Genomic DNA, 10651 nt, shown 5'->3' with positions numbered 1-10651 from the left:
AAGAACACACACTCTGGGGCCACACCGCCTGGTTTTGAATCCTCACTCTGCCTCTTACAGCTCACTAACTTATTTAACTTTAGTTTCCTCATCTGTGAAATGGGGATAACAACAGCACTCACCTTTTAGGGTGACTGTGAGGTCTAAGCGTCTTAATAAATGTAAATCTATAGAATGGTGCCTATCACAATAGCTATAGTGTTATTTCAGGATTTTCTTTTATCAGTGCTATCAGTACTATTGTTGTATTGCTCTTGTTATAAATAATTACAAAAAATAAATTCAATCTCAAAGGTAAACAAATAAGCATAAATTAATAAGAAACCACACATCATCTATAATTCTCAAGAATTTTTTAAAGGGCATTCCTCTGCCATACTAGCAGACACAATCCTAGAAGAAGACATATAAACATCATCAAAAATCTTTAAAATATATATAGAAATGGAACCAGAAAATATACCTGAGAAATTTAATCAGAGGTAATAGAGATTTACACAACTATTTAAATACATTGATGTTTATCAGGGGTTTTTTTTCGGTTTTTTTTTTTTTTTTTTGACAGAGTCTTGCTCCACTGTATATATGCACTATGTTTTCTTTATACGTTCATCTGTTGATTGCCACTTAGTTTACTTCCAAATCTCGACTACTGTGAATAATGCTGCCATAAGCATGGGAGTGCAGATATCTCTTGGACATACTGATTTCCTTTTAGGTAATGTGATTCCTCCAGTTTTGTTCTTTTCTCACAGAATACATTTGGCTATTCTGGGTCTTTTGTTATTCTATATAACTTTTAGTTTTTTTTCTATTTCTGTCAAGAACAGCATTGGCATTTTGATAGGGATTGTATTGAATTTGTAGACTGCTTTGGGTAGTATGGACATTTTAACAATATTTATTCTTCCAATCCATGAACAGGGAATATCTTTCCATTTTTGCGTGTCCTCTTCAATTTCTTTCATCAGTGTTTTATAGTTTGCCTTTTAGAGATCTTTTACTTCTTAGGTTTAATTGTTTCCTAGGTATTTTATATTATTTGCAGCTATTATAAACAGGATTGCTTTCTTGATTTCTTTTTCACATTGTTCACTGTCGGCACACATGAACGCTACTGTTTTTTCGTATTTTGATTTTGTATCTTGCAACTTGACAGAATTCTTTGTCAGTTCCAATAGTTTTCTGGTGGAGTCTTTAGGTTTTTCCAAATATAAGATAATATCATCTGCAAACAAGGATTATTTGACTTTTTCCTTTCCAGTCATACTCTCGGTGAAAGGAGACTCACGAAAGAAGTCCAAGCTCCAAATTATATTTAACAGTACCTCTGACAAAAATAAACTGGTGGGGGAGCAGCAAAAATGGAAAGGGGACCAGGTAAGAGCTGACAGTATTTCAGAACAGGGTGGTGGGAATGGAGGTGGGATAACCTGGATATATTTTGAAAGGAGAGTGCTGAGGATTTACTATTAGAATAGATATGTGAGGACAGAAAAAGAGGAGTGAAGGATAACTCCAAACTTACTGGCTCCAGCACTGGAAGGGTGGATCACAGAGACTGGAAAGAGTACAAGAGGAGAAAATTGGGTGTGAGGCGAGAGGGAATCAGCTCAGTTTGGGACATACTGAAACTGAGGTACCTATTAGATAAACAAATTATTTTCTTAATAAGATCCAGGTACTATGAATCTTACGGATATTATGGATCTTATCAATATCATCAGTGCTACTGTTGTATTGCTCTTGTTATAAATAATTGCAAAAAATAAATTCAATCTCAACAGTAAATAAATAAACATAAATTGATGAGAAACCATACTTCATCTATAATTCTCAAGAATTTTTTAAAGGGTATTCCTCTGCCATACTAGCAGACACAATCCTAGAGGAAAACATACTAACAGCATCAAAAATCCTTAAAATATATATAGAAATGGAACTAGAAAATATACCTGAGAAATTTAATCTGAGGTAAGAGAGATTTATAAAACAATTCAAACACACTGATGTTTTTCAGGTTTTTTGTTTTGTTTTGTTTTATTCTGAGACAGAGTCTTCCTCTCCGGCCCAGGCTGCAGTGCAGTGGCATGATCTCGGCTCAGTGCAACCTCTGCCTCCCAGGTTAAAGTGATTCTCCTGCCTCAGCCTCCCGAGTAGCTAGGATTACAGGCACCTGCCACTACGACTGGCTAATTTTTGTATTTTATATTAGTAGAGACAGGTTTGTATATTAGTAGAGACAGGGTTTCACCATGTTGGCCAGGCTGGCCTTGAACTTCTGACCTCAAACAATCCTCTCACCTTGGTCTCCCAAAGTGTTGGGATTACAGGCGTGAGCCACGGCATCCGGCCTATCAGTTATTTATTATAGTGACAACATAGAGATAAATTAAGTACGAAATACTAGGGGATTAACAGTCAAGAACTAGGAAGTGTTTGAAATTTTACCCTGCTTACAACCTAACAAGTAGCCTCCCAGTGTTTCATTGCTGGCAGAAGACACAAGACTTCTGGGTCAGAGACAAAGGACATTAGTATTCTGTGCACCAGGATGGATAAGCTTTATCTTCATATTACCTTTCCACGTTCCTCCTCCCTAGTCTAAGGGGAAATACGGAGCAGTCCATACGGATGCTGCACAAAGCAGGGCTCTGCATCCTAGATAAGGAACCTTAGAGTCACAGCTAAGAAATGCCCATCACATAAACAGGATGCAAGTAATCCTTTGTCCCTGAGGATAACATTATCTTTATTACCCTGGACAGCAAATAAATCTGCCCTCTGCTACTAAGGGAGAAGCTATTCCTCTCTTTCAAGGCTGTTCACTCTAAAGTCATCCTTGAAAAGATAGTTCAGAACAAAAGTGCAAAACTGCAAAAGGCCATGGAGAATTGCCTCCAGACACTAAATAACGTATGGTCATCATTACAATGTGGACTATGTGGTTATAAAAAATTTACTTTTCAGAAGGTTTAATAAAATGAGAAAAATATTTTGACATATTAAAAACCAAGCTCTCATTCCCCAAAACTATACACACACACACCCCACAGAGAAAATGGACATTATTTTCTTTTAAATTGCACTGCTTTATATATATAAAGAAAAACGCTAATATATACACAGCATTTTTTTCCAGATTTTGAAATTATGCAGAATTGCTATTTTCTTTCCCCTCCTTTGAATTAAATTTCCTGTAATGTATGACTTTTGTAATCAGAAAAAGGCTTTCTAGAAAATATACATAGATATGACACCAAAAGCACAAGTGACAAAAGAAAAAATAAGTTGGATTTCATCAAACTTAAAAACTTTTTGTGCTTCAAGGGACATAAAAACAGTGAAAAGAAAACCCACAGAATGGGAGGAAACATTCACAAGTCATATAAGTGATTAAGGATTTGTATCCAGATTACATAATTTTGCAACCCAATAATTTAAGACAAATAACTCAATTAAGAAAGAAACAAAGGAATTGAATAAGCAGTTCTCCAGAAAAGACAGGAAAATGGTTGATAAACACATGAAAAGATGCTCAATATCATTAGTCATTAGAAAAACACAAATCAAAACCAGGACGAGATACCACTTCACACCCACCCGAATGGCTAAAATAAAAAACAATGACAAGAACTGGTGATGACATGGAAAAACTGGAACCCTTACACATTATTCTTGTGGTTCTGAAATGGTGCAGCCACTTCAGAAAATAATTTGGCAGTGCCTTAAAATGACAAGCAGAAAGTTGCTATACAATTCAGCAATTCTGTTCTTAGAGAAATGCAATTCTACCCAAGACAAAGACAAACATATGTCCACACAAAAACTTATCACCGAAGTTCACAGCAGCATTATTCATAATTGCCAAAAAACAGTTACACGAATCTCCCTCAACTGATAAATGTATAAACAAAATGCAGTATTGGCCACAGAACAGATCAAACAAAATGAAGTACTGGTACATGCTACAACTGAGACAAACCTTAAAAACACTAAGTGAAAATAAGAAGTCACAAAAGGCCACGTATTATATGATTAAAGTTAAAATGTCCAGAAAAACAAGCATATATAGAGACAGAATGTATATTTAGTGGTTACCTTGGGTGGGGAGAGGGAGAAATGGAGACTGATTGCTAATGGGGATAGGGTTTCTTTTTGGAGTAATGAAAATGTTCTGAAATTAGATAATGATGACAGTGATATAACTCTGTGAATATACAAAAAAATCACAGAATTGCATACTGTGATTAGAAAGGTAAATTTTATGCTATGTAAATTATATTATACTTCAATAAAGCTATTGAAATACATACACTATACACACACACTAAATCACCCATTATTAAAATGGGGAAAATATAGATAATTCAAAAAGTAACAAAACGGTCAGTAAACATATTTTTGGAAAAGCTTCAACCTCACTAGTGAAAAAAACAATACACTAAAAGAATGAAGTGCTATTCTCCCCTTTAAATTAGCAAAAAATAACCTTAAATAATAAAGCAATGGTATAGTAAGAAAGACAGTCTATATTCTATTACTGAAAGTGTTAAATGACATTTCTGGAAAGTCATTTCATAATATATACCTACTATAAAACCATTCATCTTATTTGACACAGTAATTCCATCTACGGTTCTATTCTAGAGAAGAAATCACATGCAGATAACAATGAGATGTTCATCATAACAGTATTATAATAGCCTTAAAATGGGGAAATGATAAATATGATGAAATTTCCATAGGATTAAAAAAAGCCCCATATAATCTTCTAAAAGTAAGTTTTGAACACTGCAATATGGTAGGTTTAAAGAAGCAAACTGCAAAATTGAACTGGGTGGTACTAAATTTCTAAGCAAACAATGTTTAGTGTACGCAAAGAAAAAAAAAACCAGAAGAAAATGTACCCAAATATTAACAGCGGTTAATTTCTACATGCAGTCCATATTACTTTTATAACCAGAACAGTATTATTTGCTAAAGGAAGATAAAAGAAGAGATAACCCTTGGAGCTGATGGTATACTGACAGTGAATGATCAAGAAAAAGCAAACCTCATGGATCTACTGATGTCCCTCCATCACAGACAGAACTTGAAAATGAGATCACTATTTTCCCACGGTGAATACAGCATTGTATAATTGTAAGTCAGTGAGTTCAACATTAATTCTGGCAGGGTTCTAAAATGAGTTATTTAATGGAACTTTGTATGAACCTAAAAAGTGGAAACCATCCATCAGCAAGAACATCATGGATTCACTGTCATCATTTCAGAAGACCTCCTTTCTTTCTTGGATGAGCTCTTTGGTGATGTGATGAAGGGCAAACTTATCAACTGCTAGACGACATCAAACTAAGAGAACTAGTGAATCTGCTATCAGGATCAAGATTCTGAGAGATGGGGGCAAGTGGCTTAAGAAGTCACTTCTGCTCTTGGATAAGATAATGAATGAGGTAAGAGAAAGCAAGTTGATTAAATAGTGGACGGTACCAAACCGACAGGAACAGTAGATGTGTATCAGCATCCAAAAAAGACTAAGAGATAAGCAAAAGTCTAAATTCAATGAGATAATATTCAACACAGATAAGTATAAGGTATTATCATCAAGTCTAACTACTAATGGGTAATTCAACGGACATCATCAGTTTAACTACTAATGGGCTAACTACTAATAGATTTCTTTTGGGGGTGATGACAGTGTTCTAGAAGTAGACGGTGGTGATGGTTGCACAATATGTAAATATACTGAAATCACTGAATTGTGCACTTTAATAAAAATTGTGAATTTTGCATTTGAATTTTATCTCATTAAAATATATATAATTGCAAAATATGTTTCATATATATCTCACATGTCAGATACACTGACATCCACAAATACTTAACACTAATACTTTAAGATTCACAATAATGTCAAGTAGAATTGTATACAACTGTACAATGCACAAGAAGGCTGGATCAATAAAGCAAATTCTTAAAAATAAAGTAATGAGGCTGGGCACCGTGGCTCACACCTGTAATCCCAACACTTTGGGAGGCTAAGGCAAGTGGATCACCTGAGGTCAGGAGTTCAAGACCAGTCTGACCAACATAGTGAAATCCCCGTCTCTACTAACAATATAAAAATTACCTGGGTGTAGCGGCACGTGCCTGTAGTCCCAGCTACTCGGGAGGCTGGGGCACGAGAATCACTTGAACCCAGGAGGTAGAGGTTTCAGTGAGCCAAAATCACACCACTGCACTCCAGCCTGGGCAACACAGCAAGACTCCGTCTCAAAAACAAACAAACAAACAAAAAGTAATGAATTAATTATGTATTCTTCACAAATTCAATTTATTTATTTACTGCATGCTTAGTTGGTCCCAAGCACTGTGTTAGGTGCTATAGCTACAAAGGGTGAACAAGATATAATCCCTACCATCACAGGACTTCCATCAATCAGGGGAGGTTGACATTAAATGAACATAACTCAAATAAATGTAACAATTGTAATGAGGAACCTAAGGGGAAAACACAAGGTCTTATGATAAAACACAACAGGCAAATCTGACTTAGATGGGGAGCTGGACAATAGCCTAAGAAATCACAATTTGAAACTAGAAAGATGACGTATGTAGCCAGGTGAAGAGTGAGAACTAATGTCCCCCCAGATGGAACAGCAGTACAAAAGTCCTGAGGCAGGAAAGAACTGGTCCCACTGGAGAACTGTGTGAAGACAAGCTGTGGTCAGAGGGTTGTGGATGAGAAGATTGTCACAAAACGAGGCTGTAGAAGTAGGAAGGGCTCAGTCTACACAGGGCATTACAAGCCATTCTGGGGATTCTCACTTTATATCCTGGGTAAAAAGGGAAGCCACCCAGGAATTTTAGAAGGGAAGTAGAATGATCAATTCGAGACATAAAAGCATCATCCAGGCCCCTCTGTGAGAAAGGGATTAGAGAAGAGCAAAAACTCAGGAGATCAGTCAGCGTCAGACTAGGGGGTAGGTGTAGAAAGGAAGAGAAGACATTTGCAAGGTCTGTTTTGGAGGTTATCACGTATTCTATTTCATAATTCAAATTTACACACGTGGGAAAAACGCCTTCCAGAAAGACCAAAGCATATAAAGTAGAGATCACTTACCAGGTCCTGGAAACGTTTGCCTCAATCTAGTACCAAACTAAATCCTAAAAACACTTCAAGCTACTTCCAGGAGCCCTGAAGTCTTTTCATCTAATCAAGCAGTACTTGAACCCAAATTATGCCCAAGCTTCCAGCAAGTTTTCAGAGTGGTAAAGAAAGCCAGATAGTGAAGTAGAAACCTAGAAGTTCACTGGGAAGAGGACAGGTAATACTTGGTGTCCCCCGTTTAACCCAACTGCAAACCAGCTTGTCCTTGGAACTTTTTTTTTCCCTCTAAAGGAACCATTCTGGAAGAGAGGCACTCTGCTTAGCATATGCTCTGTTAAAGCTTCAGTTAAACACACATGCACCCCCAGAAAGAAATATGTGCAAAGCATTCCAGATTATGCACGTGCATCTGTCTTCTTAAACTGCACTCCAGAGACTCAAGCAGAACACAGAGATTGTCATGGATATTACACAGTCTACAGCGAGTGAATGACTTCCATTGTAACAGAAAAGCAACTGTACATTATACACGCTTACAATTCTTTTCCTCTTAAAACTCTACCTACCCACATGGTAAATATTGTTTTAAACCCACAATGGGCCAGATAATCAAACTCTGTATATACTCCTTGCAAACTCAAGACATGAAACCATGAAATCAAAGGAAATTTACGTATAGTTTCACCAGGTATGGTGGAAGCAAATAATAACGATGGATATGACCGGTAACAACTATGTATTTAACTCCGCATGCTCTGTAAGTAATCTTGTTCTTTTTCTTTTAGACTGTGAAAATTAATATTGCCCTTAAAAATATAAAACAAAAGAAGGATGCTTTTAACCTCAAGGAATCATTTATCTTTGACCACTGTTATTCTTTTCAGCTTCTTTAGGGTTGTAATTATTTATTACAATATATATTTATACAACTACATGACCACCGTTGAAAATGCTCCTAGTCCTTCTTAAGTCCTTCCATGTTAAGAGGGCTCTTCTAAGAAGGCTTCCCTTGACCTTGAGGGCAAAGTTGATCCTCTATCCCGTCTCCCTCTCTAGCCACCACACCTTGCACATGTCTCTATCACACACTGACATATTTACAACTGCCTCCCCTTCCAGACTGTGAGTTCCCGGATGCTCCCAGCACTTAATACAGAGCCTGGCACATGAAAGGCTGTAAATGCTTGTGGAATAAAAGAAATGAATAAATGAATCTGATTCATCCGATCTCTGTAATTTCTTTTTTTTTTTCCACTGGTATTATCCCAAATGTTAATGACTCACCCAATTCAATAACACTTCAGACAATTTTCCATTTTCCCCCAATTTCTTCCCACTTCCAGATAAATAAAGATTTCTGACTTCGAGTACTGCACTGCTTAGAGGGTATCTATAAATGCCAATTTTAAGAGTAAGAACACTGCTTGAGACTCAGGTTTACATGTGACTTTGTACCAGGTGTCTTTGTATATAGAACAGAAATAGCCTTGACTCCCCCAAATTCATATTCTATAACAAAGTGGCATCCACTGCCATATCACCCTATCATTCTTGCTATCGACATCCACATCAGATATCACTTTTTACAAAGGGCCCCCTTCATTATGGAAGGAGGAAGAATGCCCTTGGCAAGGGCAGAGTCCATGAGTTAAATTCATCCATCTGGAATAAATTATTTAGTATCACTTAAACTCTGAAAGCTTTGAGTCACCTATCCTGTGGTTTATAGCACTGTCTTCTAAGTTTACAATTTCCTGATTATGAAGCGACAATATAATTCCCTAGTGCAAAATCAATACAGTTAAAATTTACTGTCGGAACTGACATTCTCCAGCAAACTAAAAGATTTCTTCTTCCAATGACAAGAGATCATTTTAATCTGCTTTTACAAAAAGGTACTCAGGAACTAGTCCAAAATCTTGGAATGAATTCTTGCTGGACATAAAGCAATTGACTCCACCCCTCTCAAATGTGTGGGATCCCTGGAGCCACCTGAGCTATGGCCACTCTGACCTAGCTTTGACCTGTCAGGGGCCTACATTTTGAATGGAAGTTCATCCTGCAAAAACGCAAGGAGCTGTGGTGGTAGTAACAACAGACAGCCAATAGGGTTTTTAAACATATTCTTTCACTCGTTTAGGGTTTTTATCAGGCAGTAACGTCGATCATCATTTTCGTTCTAAATTAGATTATCAGTACAACTGAGTAGGAAGATTCGGTACAGCGGTCAACGTTTCCAATGTTAATTTACTGGAGTGATCAGGGACCATTTGCTTTTGTTGATTAGCAAAAGCTGGTGTTGTTTAAAACACACCAGTGCGTGACGAATCCATAAGCTGCATCCTTTTCTCTACCGAACAAAACAGACTGGAAAAGGCAAGAACACACCATCATTCAACCTACAATGAATATTGATCATCCGTTCTGTGTAAGGCCCCTTGCAGCTGCTACGCTGAGGATGGGGATGGGGACTGGGAAGGCCGAGTCCGGTGGGCCTGACACCCTAGATTTAAGAAGCTTCCAAGCGCAGGAGCCCATCTGCATTCAGCTCGTTTTTCTTGCACCTGTCACCGAACGGCTTATTTCCCTTTCAACTACTCTGAGGGGCCAACAGCTGAAAGAGAAAGCCTCGTGCCAGGAGAAAGAAGCGATGATCTACACGCAGTTATTAGCAGACAACTGAGGTTCCCTCCCGTCCACCCCTGTGTACCCCCAAAACCAAGAGGTCAGGCCCAGCAGCAGCTAACGCTAGGCCTGGGGGGCAGCAACAGAATAAACGGGCTCGCAGAGACCCCGGGATGCTCAGGCACTGCCTGCTCCTCCCTAGCCCGCGGTCCAGGCTCCGCCGTCGCCCCGCACAGCAGTCGGCCTCCCGCGCGCTCAGCATCCCTCCTCCTCCTCCCCTGTCTCCTCCCGTGCCTCCTCCGCCCGGGCTGGTGCCACCAACCTTGGGCGTGCGGATGTGCTCCATGGCAGGCCCACGTCTGCAGGGTCCCGGGCGGGCGCGGCCTCACGCACCTGCGCGCGTCTGCGGCGCGACAGGAGGGGTGCGGGGAGGGGGCTTCGCGCCCGGGCGTGGGCGGGACGCGGGCTTGGCTCCGCCCCCAGGTGCCTAGCGCGCGGCGTGCGGAGCCTGGGCTCCCGCGCGGCCCTAGAGAGCGCTGCACTGCGCCTGCGCCCACCTGCGCCTGCGCCCACCTGCGCCGCCGCCGCGACGGGCACCTGCCTGGGGTTGCCGGGGCGAGGGCTGGTAGCTCTCTCTTAAGAGGGGCAGTCGGCGAAGCACTATAAGGCTACTGTTCCCCAGGACACAAAGAGGGCCTTGTTTTGGGTGTGGCTTCCTGGAAGAGAGATGGGGAGTACACGCTGCTCCACACCGCCCTTAGGCTTCCTTCCAGGGCGTCCCAGGATAGGTAGGATTTCAGGGTGGGGCGGAAAAGGCTGCCACAGACACTCTAGACCCAGGACGGTCTTGTGAGCTCGATGTGTGTGTTTCATCCTAGGCGCGGCCGGCATAGCACTGAGGGTGCGGGTGGA

General features: G+C 39.8%; 1 protein-coding gene across 1 annotated transcript in view; it reads right to left on the bottom strand.

Annotated features, from left to right (window-relative positions):
- The window catches only part of MTMR7 (myotubularin related protein 7), a 114322-nt gene extending 103988 nt beyond the window's left edge, over positions 1 to 10334 (bottom strand). Inside the window, exon 1 of the mRNA XM_011934881.1 lies at positions 10062 to 10334. Coding sequence (XP_011790271.1) covers positions 10062 to 10085 — 24 coding nt within the window. The 5' untranslated portion in view covers positions 10086 to 10334. The remainder of the gene's footprint in view (positions 1 to 10061) is intronic.
- Between the last annotated feature and the right edge of the window lie 317 nt (positions 10335 to 10651).

This window comes from Colobus angolensis, unplaced genomic scaffold (assembly GCF_000951035.1).
Source record: "Colobus angolensis palliatus isolate OR3802 unplaced genomic scaffold, Cang.pa_1.0 Scaffold14, whole genome shotgun sequence".
NCBI classification, from domain to species: Eukaryota; Metazoa; Chordata; class Mammalia; order Primates; family Cercopithecidae; genus Colobus; species Colobus angolensis.
Note: the sequence above shows the minus strand (reverse complement) of the source record. Positions and strands in the feature narration are given on the sequence as shown.